This window comes from Pristiophorus japonicus, chromosome 14 (genome assembly GCF_044704955.1).
Source record: "Pristiophorus japonicus isolate sPriJap1 chromosome 14, sPriJap1.hap1, whole genome shotgun sequence".
Lineage (NCBI taxonomy): Eukaryota > Metazoa > Chordata > Chondrichthyes > Pristiophoridae > Pristiophorus > Pristiophorus japonicus.
In genome coordinates, this window is record NC_091990.1 from 161,032,266 (window position 1) to 161,048,269 (window position 16,004).

The window sequence follows — 16,004 nt, forward strand, 5'->3', positions numbered from 1 at the left end:
AATGGCCTACTCCTGTACCAATTTTCTATGCTTCTATATATAACAACTTGTATTTATATAGCACCTTTAACGTAGTAAAACGTCCCAAGACGTTTCATAGCAGTGTTTTGAGACAAAACAAATATATTTGACACCGAGCCACATAAAAAGAAATGAAGTCAGATGACCAAAAGCTTGGTCAAAGAGGTAGGTTTTAAGGAGCGCCTTCAAGGAGGAAAGAGTGTTCGAGAGCAGAGAGGTTTAGGGAGGGAGTTACAGAGCTTGGGGCCCAAGCAGCTGAAGGCACGGCCACCAATGGTTGAGCAGTTATAATCAGGGATGCTCAAGAGGGCAGAATTTGAGTAGCGCAGACATCACGGAGGATTGTGAGGCTGAAGGAGATTATAGAGATAGGAAGGGGCGAGTCCATGGAGGAACTTGTAAACAAGGATGAGAGTTTTGAAATCAAGGCGTTACTTAACCGGGAGCTAATGTAGATCGGCGAGCACAGGGGTGATGGATGAGCGGGATTTGGTGCGAGTTATTAGTACATGGGCTGCTGAGTTTTGGATGACCTCAAGTTTACATAGGGTTGTTGTAGGGCGCTTCCGAAGGCAAAGGCACCTGCAGGGCATATGTATGTACATGTGTATAAAATGGCTGCAGAGATTTTGCAAAGCATCAGGGGAATTCAACTGTGGCTGATCTGGCCACATTCCTAGGTAACTGAAACATTTGTGTTTCTCACACAGGCACACACAATTAAGTCCAAATCAGCACATTCTGAAACCCAGACCAGATGTCTCTGCCCAATGGTACAGAATGGAACTCTGTAATTGTATTAAGATAAGAAAGCTCGGCTCAGGCAGAACCCAAGGACAGTAGAGATAAGGGGGTTTGGAGAACATCACGAGGGCATGAGATGATCACCCAGTCCCCTGGTGACTGGGGGGCCAATTCCATTGGTCCAGAGGAATCGATTTGTAATCTATACTCATTATGATTGGATTGTGTCCAGCCGAAGTAAGCTGTGTAACTGTAGCAAACTGTTGTAAAACATCTAAGTATCAAAGAATTCCTTTGTTCAGTGGAGAGAAGTGCCTGGAGTAACCCAGAGGCTTTCTCCTCGCCGGCGTAATAAAGACCGTTTTGAAATTGGAACCGACCCAGAGTGGCGAGTGATTCTTCCAAGAAAATATTTGCGCTAATAGTGGCGTCACGAACAGGATTCCGAAGTCGCTGGACACCCTTGGAAGAACCGGGTGAGTATAGACCTTGCCCCGGGGGCCAGGTGGTGCACAGCGACTAATGAATACCAAATCTGTGAACGGGGTCGGACCAATAGGCAAAACGGTGGTAGGTAGTTCGTTAGGGAGGCGTAGAGCGCTGTCAGGAATTGCTTAAAGTATTTAAGGATTGTATTATAAGCCTGTTGTAAGAAATTATCACAGACTTGTGACCCGGCAGTAAGCCAAGAGACGGTCTACTACAAGTCGCGTTTGCTGAAAGCGGACCTCAGAGTAGATTCCTAACGGTTCTAATCCTACCCTGAAATGGCCAATGTACCAACAAAACTCAAGTGGGGGCCAGAAAGGTCCCTTACCTGCCACCTGGCGGAGGAACAAAAGAAAGTAATAGAAAAGGCCTGGGTTCTGGTTCTTCGAGCCCACGTAAAATTAACAGAGAAAGTAAATCAATCATGTATTAATCTATCATCATGTATTAATTTATTTTTAAAAAACCTGATAGTGACTATCTTAAGTGATATATGGATCCAAAAATAGAGCCGGCCAAACAATAAGCTTTGTTGAATGAAGAGAGACGTTTGTGAATATCTGACTTTGAATGAGAGTGCTTGTGTGATTTTTGGCTGCCAAATATGAGAGGTAGGAATTAATGAATTTTTCATGTATTTGAAAGCCTATTTGAAAAAAAATGGTAGAGCTGTGTTTGTTTTAGCTCCACCCACTTTTTCAGACAGTGTGAAAGTTTTTTTAACCCTTTGCAGTGTTGTCCTGTATGTGGGAAGTTTTAAGAAAGTGTGAACCTAGAATTGAATTACATTTTAAGTTAGAAACACAGGTGCGTATTTATTCGGATGATAAGTTATGGAGCAAGGAAATGCACAAAGGATAGGTTTGTTGAGCAAAAGATAAAAAAATACATGGTCCCGATGGTTTTTTGACACACTCACTTACTTGTCAAAAGAAAACACGCAATCATTGATTACATTGGGTTGAAAGACATAAATTTAATCTAGGAATGAGATAAAGAATGGAGAAGGGAAGTTGTAATGCCTTTAAAAAAAGTCTGCGTGGGTCTCTCGAGGCTGTGGGCTGGGAAAGTACGCCCCCATTTTCCTTTGTGTAAAACCTTGACGCCAAAGCTTCTAGCTCAGTAAAAAGAGTTTTAAATTGGCAGTACAATATTTGAATTGGGATTTTGAGATATTAAGAGAAGGCACAGCAAAATACTGAGATAGATTCAAACTAAAAAATTAAATCTGATCTCTTTTATAAAAAAAAAAAGAAATAAAAACTAAAAGGTTTGGAAACAATCTAGAAATACCTACAGGGATCAGGTCAAACTCCTGGGCAAGTGTGGAGCTATCTGCGAAAATGTAAAAGGGACTTTGGAAAAATTAAAATGTTAAAACGGCAGGCTTTAGCAGTTTAGAACAAAAGACATTGTAATGGCCTTGAAACTGGAACATTTGAGATAACGGAAAGCAGCTTTCAAAGCCAACGTGCTAGACTCTGTTCTAGTTATGGAAAAGACGAAAAAAGATAAAGACGCAACCTTGAAAGAAAATAAATTGAACAAATTTGAAAGAAAAAAAGTGTTTTCGATTGTCTGATGATTTTAAATTAACAAATTTATGGAGCCACAAGCCCTCTGTGTAAAATACAAAACCTAATTTGAAGAAAGGAGATCTAAATGAAAAAAAGACGTAACGTACTAAATAAGTGCTGGAAAAAAAAAGTGTTTGCGATGGAAAAAGACATAACTTACTAAATACTAGTTGATACTGGCTGTGAAAAAGATATTGGTTTAATTGGGAAAAGGAAGAAAAAAAATTGGAGGTGGTAAAAGACACTCTACATTGATAATGATTTTAAATTACAAGAAAGTTTCACTGCAGTTTGAAAAGATTTCCAAAATGGACGTTGTCTATCAAGAAAAGTCCCGAACAGTCTAAACAAGCAAGAGGGTTTTGAAAATAACGAGGAGAAAAGATCTAAGATATGTGAATTCAGCACAGAAAGAAAACACTGGGAATTAGAAAATCTTACTGAATTTTAAAATTCTTATAGAAAATGGAACTGGCACGGAAGTTTAGATTTTGTGCCGAGAGAGAAATAAAACACAAGATTTGCCCAGTGAACGGGACCGTAAAAAAAACCGCAATGTTGGAATGTATACAGCTTGTGTGAAAATTGGATTTCAGTAAACAAAATAGCTATTAAAAATGTGTGGTCTCGTTTTAAATCAATTTAAAAAATCTTTGGCAAGTACTTGAATTAGAAGTTTAGAAAGAATTGGAGTTTAATCTAAAATGCTGTCTTTCCCGATGAGAAGATTTTTATTATGACGACTTTACTAATGATTTCTAATTTCTAAGCAAGTTTTGAAGGCACAAAGACTTGGAAAAAATTTCGGATGATTACGCGAAGACATCAGGCCTTCTTACAAACCTGTAAAAGAGTTAACCCTTTCCATTGACAGCTGTTTTATATTGGACATTATTAATTTGGATTTCTTAATAGAATAAAGACTCACCTGACAGACAGAGGAAATGGGGAGATAGAATAAAAAATAAATAATAATACTCGCCTGATACAGATAAAAGAAATAGATACTCAAACAAAACAAATTCAAGAGTTAAAGCTAAAATAAGCTGGAAGAGATTTTTTTTAAACGGGACCAGACGGATAGTGCAGTTCGCAGCCATAGCACCATCACCTATGGTAATAGAGCCAATGTACCCCACGGTGGGTAAGTGTAGTCCACAAACCCAATTTAACAGTAAACCAGACTGGGATAACTAGTGCGGAGTAGAGTGACCTCGACATGCATGGATAAAAGATGAGTAGACCAGAGCCTAACACCTGGTGACGACCAGGCTATCGGTTTAAAATTTGCAGATAAAACACTCACCGAGATGGGACCCCTGCGGCTACTTCGACTCTGGAGACTCATGATACTGGGAATCTTAAGGCTCACGCAAGCACTGGATAATACAGACGGACTACGAGAGATATAGCACACGCAGGAAAGACACCACTACATGAACTATGGGGCTTTGTTTAATTTAACTAACGGAATATGCATCCCAGCAGCCAAAGACTGGAGCAAGGACAGAACTTATTTTAACGCATAATGTTAAGCATGAAATTGTGCCTGTTCTGATCAATATCTCAGGCATACGAATGCCGGAATATTGTACGGAACAAGCAAGAAATATGTATAGTGTATTAAGTAAGGTTGTAATGCAGCAGGCTGCCGATGCCATGGACGCCAGTAGATTCCAAGGACAGAAGCAAGTTCATAGGACCAAAAGGGGAATAGTTAATGATGCTGCTGCCGGTTTTAACACCGGAACCTCCATAGTAAACTCACTGGATATACATGGGCTAAACGAAAAGGTGGAACAATTTAACGGGGTGATGAAAGGCAGAGCAGAATCAGGAAGATCAAGCCAAGCTAGGAAGTGAGGGCGCAGAAATTCAACTGGATGGAATTTCAGTCCTAGAAGCTCATGCCAAAACAATTAATAGCCTTATCGACAGAGAAAAGGAAGATGCTGGAAGGCTTAGACAGGGACAACTCTGTCACGCTTATGGATTATGGATGGTGGGGCAGATACGCTACAACCTCGATCAGATCCAAAGGCGGGGGGGGGGGGGGGGGGGAGAGGTGCCCGAATGGATAGATAGCTCACATCTGGCTCGACTGGCAAAACGAAAAGGGGCACTGGATAACTGTACCCTGAAGGGACTAACCAGAGTACACCCGGTGATCCCCGACTGCCAGATGGGCAAAGCTACCGGAGTGGGAATAGTCATGATGATCCCCATAGTCACACATGACTCGTGACCGTTTCCTGTGTACCAGCTGGAAAATATCGGGGTAATACGGGAAAACTCCTCCCTCCATTACTATGTGACCACGACCTCTGCTGTCCGCAGAAACAACACACTCTAGGGGATCTCCTTAATGGAATGCAAGCAAAGGGGTGACATCACGGTGTGCCCTCACCCAATGGGACAAGGAGAACTAGACGAGTGCGGGTTCAATCGAACTGATGGATGCGTATTAAGAGATAGTACCGGCCCACACATACTTTGCCAGGGCAGGTTACGGGGGCAAAGGGAAATACTGTGTCTCGACTACGGAACGCTCTTACCAGTATAAAGGTTTACAATGCCAGATCCCGCAGCCAAACTTTTGCTTTACCCCTCTACGACCTGTTACTTTTGGACAAGCCCGCATTATCCAGGTTAGACGCAGAGGTACCGAAATGGTTAACACCATCGATCAGCTTCACGATCACCTACAGGATTATGACAAGCCAGAACAGGTCCCTATCCCACATCTAGCTGAGGTACTAAGGGAACTAAGACTCAGAATGGGCCAGTCTATCAAGCTCTACCACCAACTACAGATAAATATTGACATACTGAAGAAGGATACCGACACAGAGTTACAGGATGAGAGTTGGTGGAGGAGGATTTGGAACTGGGGGATGAATGTAAATTTACACCCCTGGATTCGAATAATATCGCACATACTGATCGGGGTACAGCTGATCTTAGCACTGACATGGGGTGTTATGGCCTGTCGGACCTGCAGGCATTATGGAGAATCAGAACCAGAGCTCATGCGAATAAAGAGATCTGTCCAACAGAGCGACAGGGGAATGTGAACTATATCAATTTGATCTAAGCAACGGGAACTCCTGAAACCACGTGACTGGCCAGCACACTGAGGCAGGGAGTACCGGGTAGTACGTAAAGATATAAATGGGGTAATAAATTATAATCAATGTTGTCGGTTAAAGGGGACTAGGACTAGTCCCTACCGAAAGGGGGGAATTGTTGTAGGGCGCTTCTGAAGGCAAAGGCACCTGCAGGGCATATCTATGTAAAATGGCTGCTAGATATAAAATGGCTGCCAGAGATTTTGCAAAGCATCAGGGGAACTCAACTGGCTGATCTGGCCACATTCCTAGGTAACTGAAACAACTGTTTCTCACACAGGCACACACAATTAAGTCCAAATCAGTACATTCCGAAACCCAGACCAGATGTCTCTGCCCAATGGTACAGAATGGAACTCTGTAATTGTAATAAGATAAGAAAGCTAGGCTCAAGCAGAACCCAAGGACAGTAGAGATAAGGGGGTCTGGAGAACATCACGAGGGCATGAGATGATTACCCAGTCCCCTGGTGACTGGGGGGCCAATTCCATTGGTCCAGAGGAATCGATTTGTAATCTATATTCATTATGATTGGATTGTGTCCAGCCGAAGTAAGCTGTGTAAATGTAGCAAACTGTTGTAAAACATATAAGTATCAAAGAATTGCTTTGTTCAGTGGAGAGAAGTGCCTGGAGTAACCCAGAGGCTTCCTCCTCGCCGGCGTAATAAAGACCGTTTTGAAATTGGAACTGACCCAGTGTGGCGAGTGATTCTTCCAGGAAAACATTCGCGCTAACAGGGTAGAATGTGGGAGGCCAGCCAGGTGTGCATTGGAGTAGTCAAGTCTAGAGGTAACAACGGCATGGATGAGGACTTCAGCAGCAGATGAGCTGAGGCAGGGGCAGAGACAGGCAATTTTACGGAGGTGGAAATAGGCGGTTTTAGTTATGCTGTGCATATGTGGCCGGAAGCTCATTTCTGAGTCAAATAGGACACCTAGGTTGCAAACAGTCTGATTCAGCCTCAGGCAGATGCTGGGGTGAGGGATGGAGTCGGTGGCCAGGGAACGCAGATTGTGTCGGGGACCAAAGACATATATAAACAAATCCACAAAATGCTTGTATTTAAATTGAATTACTTGGCCAATCTTTCAAAAAGCTTACGCAAGTATAACATTTATATTCTGGGGTTACTATGTTTCAAAACAAGGTGGCCCATTTTCTGTGAATGAACCTGGTTTTTAACTCCATGTACTGTGACAGAAATAAAAAAGCCAGGGACAAAAATGTTTCATTTTGTCAAAATATAAGGAAATCTCTATTTAAAATTCTTCACGTGAGGTCCACGATAACCAGATAACATGAATGCGGTTATCAGTTTCACATTCAAAGCCATTTCACTCTCACTTTCAAACGTTAAATGTTGGAAAACTAAAGGATGAAAAATTCAATCAAATCAATTAACAATATTAATGTGCAAAAGAGATTCTAAATAAATACAAGCATAGTTTCAGAAACTACCTGCAGAGATTACAAATTCCACTGGAATTACACCTCAGCATCTACAGTGTATTTCCCACAGTCAGCACCGTACCTGAAGGTAAACGCCTGTGCCTCTGAAGAGAGGAAGAATCCACGAATGAGTGATGGCAGTTGTCACATTTATAGGGTTTCTCTCCAGTATGGCGACGGAGGTGCACCTTGAGGTGGGAACTGCGATAAAATGCTTTGCCGCAGAAGTTGCACGAGTAAGGCCGTATCCCTGTGTGAGTGCGGCGGTGCTCGTTGAGGTTCGACTTCTCTGCAAATGCCCTTCCACACTCCTCACATGCAAAGGGCTTCTCCCCGGTGTGTGTCCGGCGGTGCATCGTTAACTGCTCTTTACGAAAAAATCTCCTTTCACAATAGTCACAGTTAAAACGCTTCTCTTTATCACGGACCAGTGAGCTGGCATTCGGCGTCCTTTTATTCTTACCGCCGAATACACTTTGTACTTTATAGCTCCCAAAGCTTAACAGGTGCTTAAAGGTGTCTGTTTTTTCTTGGGATAGATTACTGTCCAACCGTTTCAAACCATTAACCAAAACATCCCCAGGCAGAGTCTCTCCTTCATTCTCCAGTCGAGGCTTTGGATCACAGCCTCCATTTTCTGGTAAAGCTCCACTGACTGAAACTGGATAATGAGACAACAAAAGAAAAAGATATGATCAACAATCCCGACAGAAATCCATAGATAGAATTGGAGAATAATCTGCTTATTAATGGATGATAGGAAGATTTCAAATGGTTTGTATCATCAGTGATTACTTATTTGACGTCAATTATGGTAGCCTGCTGCAGCAGCCTGGTTCAGCTTTTAAAGAGTTCAAAGTCTACCTTCTCATTCTCTTAAAACTAAATTATATTCCTTCTCCTTCCAGATTCTCCACTTGTACCATGTACAATAATGTGTAAAGGAGATTCCAAATAAATACCAACATAGTTTCAGAAGCTACCTGCAGAGATCCCTGCCAACACTCCAATGCAGTACTGATGGAGTGCTGCACTGTCGGAGGTGCCATTTTCGGATACGATGTTAAACCGAGGTCCCGTCTGCCTTCTCAGGTGGATGTAAAAGATCCCATGGCACTATTTCGAAGAAGAGCAGGGGAGTTATCCCCGATGTCTTAGCCAACATTTATCCCTCAATCAACAACACTAAAATAGGATATCTGATCAGTATCACATTACTGTCTGTGGGACCTTGCTGTGCACAAATTGGCTGCTGCGTTTCCTACATTATAACAGTGACTACACTTCAAAAAGTACTTAATTGGCTGTAAAGCACTTTGGAATGTCCAGTGGTCATGAAAGGTGCTATATAAATGCAAATCTTTCTTTCTTTACCAATTGGGCCTCTATCACTCTGCAAGCCAATAGGAAGTTGACGTGAATGTGGCCTTCACTTCTCACCAGCCAGGCCAACTCTGACTGAGAACTCACAGTGTAGTGAAATGGTGTGGTAAGATTCGACCTCCTGTGGTATAGCAGGAGAATGCACAACCTCCTCAACTACAGAAATGATCATGTATCCATCTTGTGTGTTCTATTCAAAATCATGTTAGGAGATGATTGAGCATAGGTGAGACAGCTCAACGTGATTTTCCCATCCACACCCACTATCTGTAAGGAAATACACTCACTTCTCAAACTCATAGCTAAAACTGGGAACTTACCAGCCAAGGAAAACCTGTAACTCCAGCACACTGGACTGGAGCACTAATGTGCTGACCCTCAGTTTCAATCCTCCATGGCTTTTAGTATTCCTTGCTCTCTTGTTCGTTTCAGTATTGTATTTCATAGAATCATAGAAATTTACAGCATGGGAGGAGGCCATTTCGGCCCATCGTATCCTCACCGGCCGACCAAGAGCTATCCAGCCTAATCCCATCTTCCAGCTCTTCGTCCATAGCCTGTAGGTGATGCCACTTCAGGAGCACATCCAAGTATTTTTTAAATGTGGTGAGGCTTTCTGCCTCTATCACCCTTTCAGGCAGTGAGTTCCAGACCCCCACCACCCTCTGGGTGAAGAAATTTCCCCTCATATCTCCTATAAACCTTCCCCCATTACTTTAAATCTAGTGTCTCTCTATTGCTTCCAATTTTTGTTCTTTCCCCTCTCAGTTTTCTGTAACTTGGTTTCTTTCTCCTCTGGCTTGTCAGGGTAGCCGAAGCACATTTAATGATGATTCTTCCTTCACCTCACTGCACACCCCACACTGTTTCTTTCTCTCACTGAAACTTTAAAACAAAACATTTTTGAACAGTTTTTCTTATCCAAATCTCTTTGATCCCACTGTCTATTTTAGAGGTGGAAACCATAAAAAGAAAATTGACCACTGATTATGGCTGACAAGAAACAGTCTCCAAAGGACAGTTCCTTAGCTGTGGCTGTAGCTCAGTTAGTCGCCCCTTTGCCTCCGAGTCAGAAGGTTGAGGGTTCAAGTGCCACTCCAAGGACTGGAGCACAAAAATCTGGGCTGACACTGCTGAGGGAGCGCTGCACTGTTGGAGGTGATGTCTTTCAGATGAGACGTTAAACCGAGGCTCCGCCTGCTCTCTCAGGTAGATATAAAAGATCCCATGGCACTATTTCGAAGAAGAGCAGGGGAGATCCCCCCCAGTGTCCTGGCCAATATTTATCCTCAATCTCGGCCTTTTGGCTAAGATCATGCGTAACTGACCTGACAGGGGAGTAACCATGACCCCAAAGTGGTTCTCCCTGGATCAGGAAGGTGGTTCTCCTATGCTTTTTGGAAATAGGAGGTGGGTGGGGTGGATTGACCCATCCACCTCCACGAAGGTGTGTGGGGTTGCTGACCCATCCGCCTCCATGGCACGAACCTGGTATTGCAGTACTTCCAGGAATGGTGCAGTGGCTCTCGGCCTTTTGGCTAAGAGCATTGGCGCAGAGTGATCCTTGATGTGTGCAAGGTGACCTCTGGCGTTTGTGATTTGACAAAGAATTGGAAAAATTGGCTACGAATAATTAAAAAAAATATATATATATTTATCCTCAATCAACATCACTGGTCATTATCACATTATCATCATGTTTGTGGGAGCTTGCTTACGCACAAATTGGTTGCTGCATTACAACAGTGACTAAACTTCAAAAAGTACCTAATTCTTGAGCCAATCCATTGTCAGAAATCTAAAGAATCACACGCTCTCAGCAGGCCAACCTCTTACATAATTTAAAGCAACAATCCAGGATATAATACTGTGGTTAAATTATAGAACTTAGAAAATATTGACGATGTCTGGAATTAGGATGCTACATACTTTTAATTTTAATGACTAATTCCTGAAATATTTGATCTACTACTTTATAGTTTAAAAGAAATTTCAGAGGTTTATCTTCTTGGAAGTTTCACCAGTTATTATTCACCGCCCTCTGGAGATTAAATTATCGAGTCTACAGAGGGTAAACTTGTGGAAAGTATTTTTATCTAAGCTGATACCATACGGTATTTGTGTGCCTTTTGATTAAAATGGAGTCCTGGCCCTTCCAGAACTTTCTGCATTTTAGCAGTCAACTTGCATAAACAGCTAAACCTGCTGTTAGATGGCTTGTGGCCATCAGACAGCTAGGAGACAAGTCATGCTGAGACAAGTAACCCCCCATGGTGCTCTCCTATTGTCTACACTACAGGAATTCCATGTCACCCCACCCTTATCTTCTAGCCATTATCTCTTTCCGAGACCTCATCCATTTGATGCAAACAGATAAACTGACCAGGAAATTGAAACAATCCTGACACAATACAAGACAGGTGATAGCCCATTACCTGTGACTCATGGAGTAATGGCCGTTTGGCTTTCTGATAACCCTGACAAAAGGAAATATCTGGATACCATGTCAGGACCAGGATATAGTAATTAACTCTTTATCTGTATTCACTGACTGTGAGACAGAGCAATACACAGGGAGAGGCCAGAACTTTGGTTTTACTGTATAAATATCTTGTTAAACTGAACCATTTCGGAGGTGTTCACTTAGCCCTTGACTGAGTGTGACCTACCCCTTGCGAGCAAGTAAAGAAAAGAAACTTCTACCGGAGCTGTAAGTGTCGGAGTCATTCTTTTCGGAGGTCGAGATTTCGACAGTTATAACTATCCAAGAAAAAACAGGATAGATGAGTCAAATGGCCTTAACCAATGTTCCCATTAAGCTGTGTGGCCTTGCAGTGGTTTTGAGGTCCCGCACAGGCCAGTCATTGGCTTTTGTAGGGGGAAAAACCACGCATGCGCGGCAATTTAAATGGGCCGCGCAGCCAGTTAAACGGCCCACACACCAAAAAAAAAAAGAGGCAACATTGGTCTTAACACATTCAATACTTTGGGGTCAAGTTTCGGCCTGAGTTGCTCCTATTTTTTTGGAGCAACTTGTTTAGAATGGAGTATCTTAGAAATTGCAATTCTCGGCATTTAGTTTGCTCCAGTTCTAGTGAGTTCAAATAGTTTCATTTTAGAACAGATTTTTTTTTTCCAAAGGGGGCGTGTCCGGCCACATGCCTGTTTTGCAAGTTTAGACGGCAAAAACTTACTCCAAACTAACTTAGAATGGAGTAATTGTAGATTTTTGTAAGCTCAGAAAAACCTTGCCTACACTTAGAAATCAGGCGTAGGGAACGAGTGATGGGGGGGGGGGGGGGCGGGGTGAGGGAAGTGGACAAACATGAAACACGTCACTTTTACAAATAAAGAGCCATCATCAATAATAAATGATCAATAAATCAACCAATAAATCAATCAAAAAATTAATAAAAAAATAATTTTAAAAAAATCAATAAATAAAAAATTACGTTTCTACTCACCGGCTGCAGCACCGGGAGCCCTCCAACAGCTGGGATGGCCCCCCCTCCCCCCCACAGTGTCTCTCTCTCTGTCCGTCAGTGTCTCTCTCTCTCTCTCTGTGTTTCTGACAGCGAGGGGTGGTGGGAGGAAGGGGGGGGGAAGGAGGGAGAGGAAGGGAACTGGGGAGGGGAGGGAGGGAAGAGGAGGGGGGAGGGAAGAGAAGGGAGAGGAGAGGAGAGGAGGGAGGTGGAGGGGAGGAGAGGAGGGAGGGGAGGGGAGGAGAGGAGGGAGGGGAGGAGAGGAGGGAGGGGAGGAGAGGAGGGAGGGGAGGAGAGGAGGGAGGGGAGGAGAGGAGGGAGGGGAGGAGAGGAGGGAGGGGAGGAGAGGAGGGAGGGGAGGAGAGGAGGGAGGGGAGGAGAGGAGGGAGGGGAGGAGGGAGGGGAGGAGAGGAGAGGAGGGAGGGGAGGAGAGGAGGGAGGGGAGGAGAGGAGGGAGGGGAGGAGAGGAGGAGAGGAGGGAGGGGAGGAGAGGAGGGAAAAGAGGCGAGAGGGAGGGGAGGGAGGAGAGGAGAGGAGAGGGGGAAGCCGCAGCGGACCTGAACGGGAATGGGGGGGGCGGGGGAGGTGAGAGTGGCAGGTAGTAGACCTTAACTGGGGCGGGTGGGGCGCGGCAGGCAGCGGACCTGAACCGGGGGGGGGGCGCGCGGCAGGCAGCAGACCTGAGCGGGAGCGGTGGGGGGGGAGCAGCAGGCAGCGGACCTCAACGGGGGGCGGGGCTGAAGATGAAGAGGAGGGAGGCCCAAGTCCGATCTTCGCCGCCCCAGTGAGCCCATTCGGCCAGCAGAGCCAAGGGTGGCGTGCTTCAGGCCCCTCCCACGCATCCTCGGTGGCCTGGAGCTACTGCACATGCGCGCGCACTCTAGCGTGCATGTGCAGAGGTCCCGGCACTGTTTTCAGCGCCGGGACCTGGCTCTGCACCCCACAGCTTGTGCTGCGCTGCACCAAAGGCCTGGAACGTTCCCGTTCCAGCAGCGGGGAGAATACTGAGGTAAGTTTTAGGCGTGATTCTGAGCACGGAAATCAGGGGTGGCTCACGGGGCTGCGCCGTTCTAGGCGCGGCCGAAACTTGACCCCATTATGTTTCATATCTCCCTTATACGTTCCACCAGAGATGAAGTGCACATAATACGACTTTTTGTTTTCATCTCAACCTTACCATAGTACGGAAACATTAAGCAAAGGCCAGGTGGAGTGCCAAGAGAATACTTGTCGGATCTCAACAAAACTAGGCAGTTTCAGAATGGCCTTGACAGAGGCATGGAAGCACACTGTCCACCCACTTTCTCCACTGGCGATGATATATGTGGTTAGAGAAAAAGAGCAAGCAAGACGAAGGGAAGGATGTAATTTAAAATGATTGTGTTGACTCGGGAGAAGCCTTCAGGCAGGAAAATGAAAACACAGTGGCCAGTAGATGGCATCCGTGTGCTAATTTCTTTGAAAAGGTATTTTACAATTATTAAAATATTTATATGGTATATCAAGAACTCCTGGCACAACACTTGACAGCTGGTGCTGTAACTTGCTCATGCATCCAATGCACAGGAGTTATTGAAAATGGTACGGAAAACGGAGACTTGGAAAATTACTTCAAACTGAAATGCAAGAGGAGGACAAGGGAAAAGTAGGTTCCAACTAGTACAAGACACATTTTGGACTGGCATCATGAAGTCTTCTTAACACAAAAAGTGATCAGTACTCGGGAATCATTCTGGGGAGCAAAGATAACCTCTGGTTTCTTTCCTCCACCACAACCATCTCCTTAAACCCCACTGTCCTGCCCACTCTACCCGCACCTCCAACAAAAAGCGTGATGCGCTCATAGATTTTGTCGCGAAGATTGGGGCCACCCCTTCAGCTGCCACTGTTGCATCCCAACCCCCTTGTCCTTGCCCCAACAAGCTAAACCTACCCTCAGGCTCTCCCCTGTCCAAGCCTTGATCGCATTTCTTTCTCTAGTTCCTATCCCATCATGCCCCCTCCAAGAAAATCCTATCCGTAAGACCCATCTACCCCTCCCTTGACCCTATTAATGATTCCAGGGATGAGGGACTTGAGCTACCTGGATAAACTGGGGAAACTAGGGTTGTTCTCCTTAGAGCAGAGAAGATGGAGAGGAAATTTGATAGTGGTGTTCAAAATTATGAGGGGTCCAGACAGAGTAGATAGAGAGAAACTGTTCCCATTGGCAGAAGGGTCGAGAACTAGAGGACACAGATTTAAGGTGACTGGCAAAAGAACCAAATACGATATGATAAAACTTTTTTACGCAGCGAGTGGTTAGGATCTGGAGTGCACTGCCTGAAAGGGTGGTGGAGGCAGATTCAATCGTAGCTTTCAAAAGGGAATTGGAGAAATACCTGAAAGAAAAAATTTTTCAGGGCTGCGGGGAAAGGGCGGGGAAGTGGACTAGCTGAGGTGCTCTTGCAGAGAGCCGGCACAGGCCCAATGGTCCAAACAGCCTATTCTATGCTGCAACCATTCTCTGATTCTATTTCCACTAACCTGCTGCCCAGCTAACTTCCCTTCCTGGCCTCCCATGCCAGCTGACATTGTAAACAGTTCCCACTTCTCAAGTACTGACCCCTAAAAGTTCCCCCTAATTCTACTTGGCCCATTCACAGTTTCGCGTGTGTGAAACTTAACATTGAAAAAGCCGGTCCCAGACGGACGCGCAGCTTAGAGGACATGTTGGTCACCCCTCCCTTTCAAATCTGCTGTCATCCGAGTGATCAGATGCCACCCCAGAGTGATAATACAGGTCTCAGGCCCATTGGATTGCATGTATGCTGAGGAGGAAGAGGAAATCAGCCAGGTATTTGCCACTTATGGCTATCCATCATTCCCTGCTGGAAAATATACGTATGAACATTAGACAGAGACAGAATTGGGCAGGGTTGTGAGACAACAGAGTTATGATCGAGTACCTTGCCAATGCTCACACTAGAAAAAAGGGCACTTTATGAAGATCCTAAAGTCAACTACTAGCCACATAATCCCTCATAAGCCAGTGCCTATGTTGGGGTATCATGTAAAGGGGCTGGCAGCTTCAGATACCTCATCCAACGGTCATTCCTCATGTGCGAGCATTGGCAAACTAATGGACTACGGGGGTATCACAGCTCGATGTGTATGTATCTAATGTGCAGCAGGAGTTTAGAATTGTAAATAAGATATCAAATGAAGAAGAAAATTGTTAAGTAAAGTATGTAAATATTTTTTTAAATGGGGAAAAGCACAGTTGATGCAAATGGTATTGATACATTGATCCAAGTAAATATATTGCTTTTATCCTGACTATCCTTTGCAGTGTTTGTTGTAGGATAAATATCTTTGTGGTGTTCCACATGAGTCAAGACCAATTTTGGCTTCAGGTGAAGGGTTAAAGGGCAGGGAATAATTGGGCCATGGTGTAATTCAGTCCCTATTTTAAAGTCATACATTCTGTACTTATTTTTATATAATACTTTTGATTTTATATTTTTAAATAGCAAAACTTCTAGAAATTTGGAACTCAAAACTGGGTGGTGCATTAGAGTTTCCTGCTCAAGTCATCCACCTTGGGGGGGGGGAAAAAACAATAAAAGGGAACATTATTTGAATGGGGAGAAATTACAACATGCTGAGGTGCAGAGGGACCTGGGGGTCCTTGTGCATGAATCCCAAAAAGTTAGTTTGCAGGTGCAGCAGGTAATCAGGAAGGCGAAT

The 16,004-nt window shown here is 44.3% G+C and overlaps 1 protein-coding gene across 6 annotated transcripts in view; it reads right to left on the bottom strand.

Annotated features, from left to right (window-relative positions):
• LOC139280172 (zinc finger protein 420-like) overlaps positions 1-16,004 on the bottom strand; it is a 69,570-nt gene that overhangs the window by 21,114 nt on the left and 32,452 nt on the right. For all 6 annotated transcript variants that reach the window (XM_070899734.1, XM_070899736.1, XM_070899733.1 and 3 more), the window contains one exon: positions 7,493-8,071. In XM_070899734.1, coding sequence (XP_070755835.1) covers positions 7,493-8,071 — 579 coding nt within the window. The remainder of the gene's footprint in view (positions 1-7,492; positions 8,072-16,004) is intronic.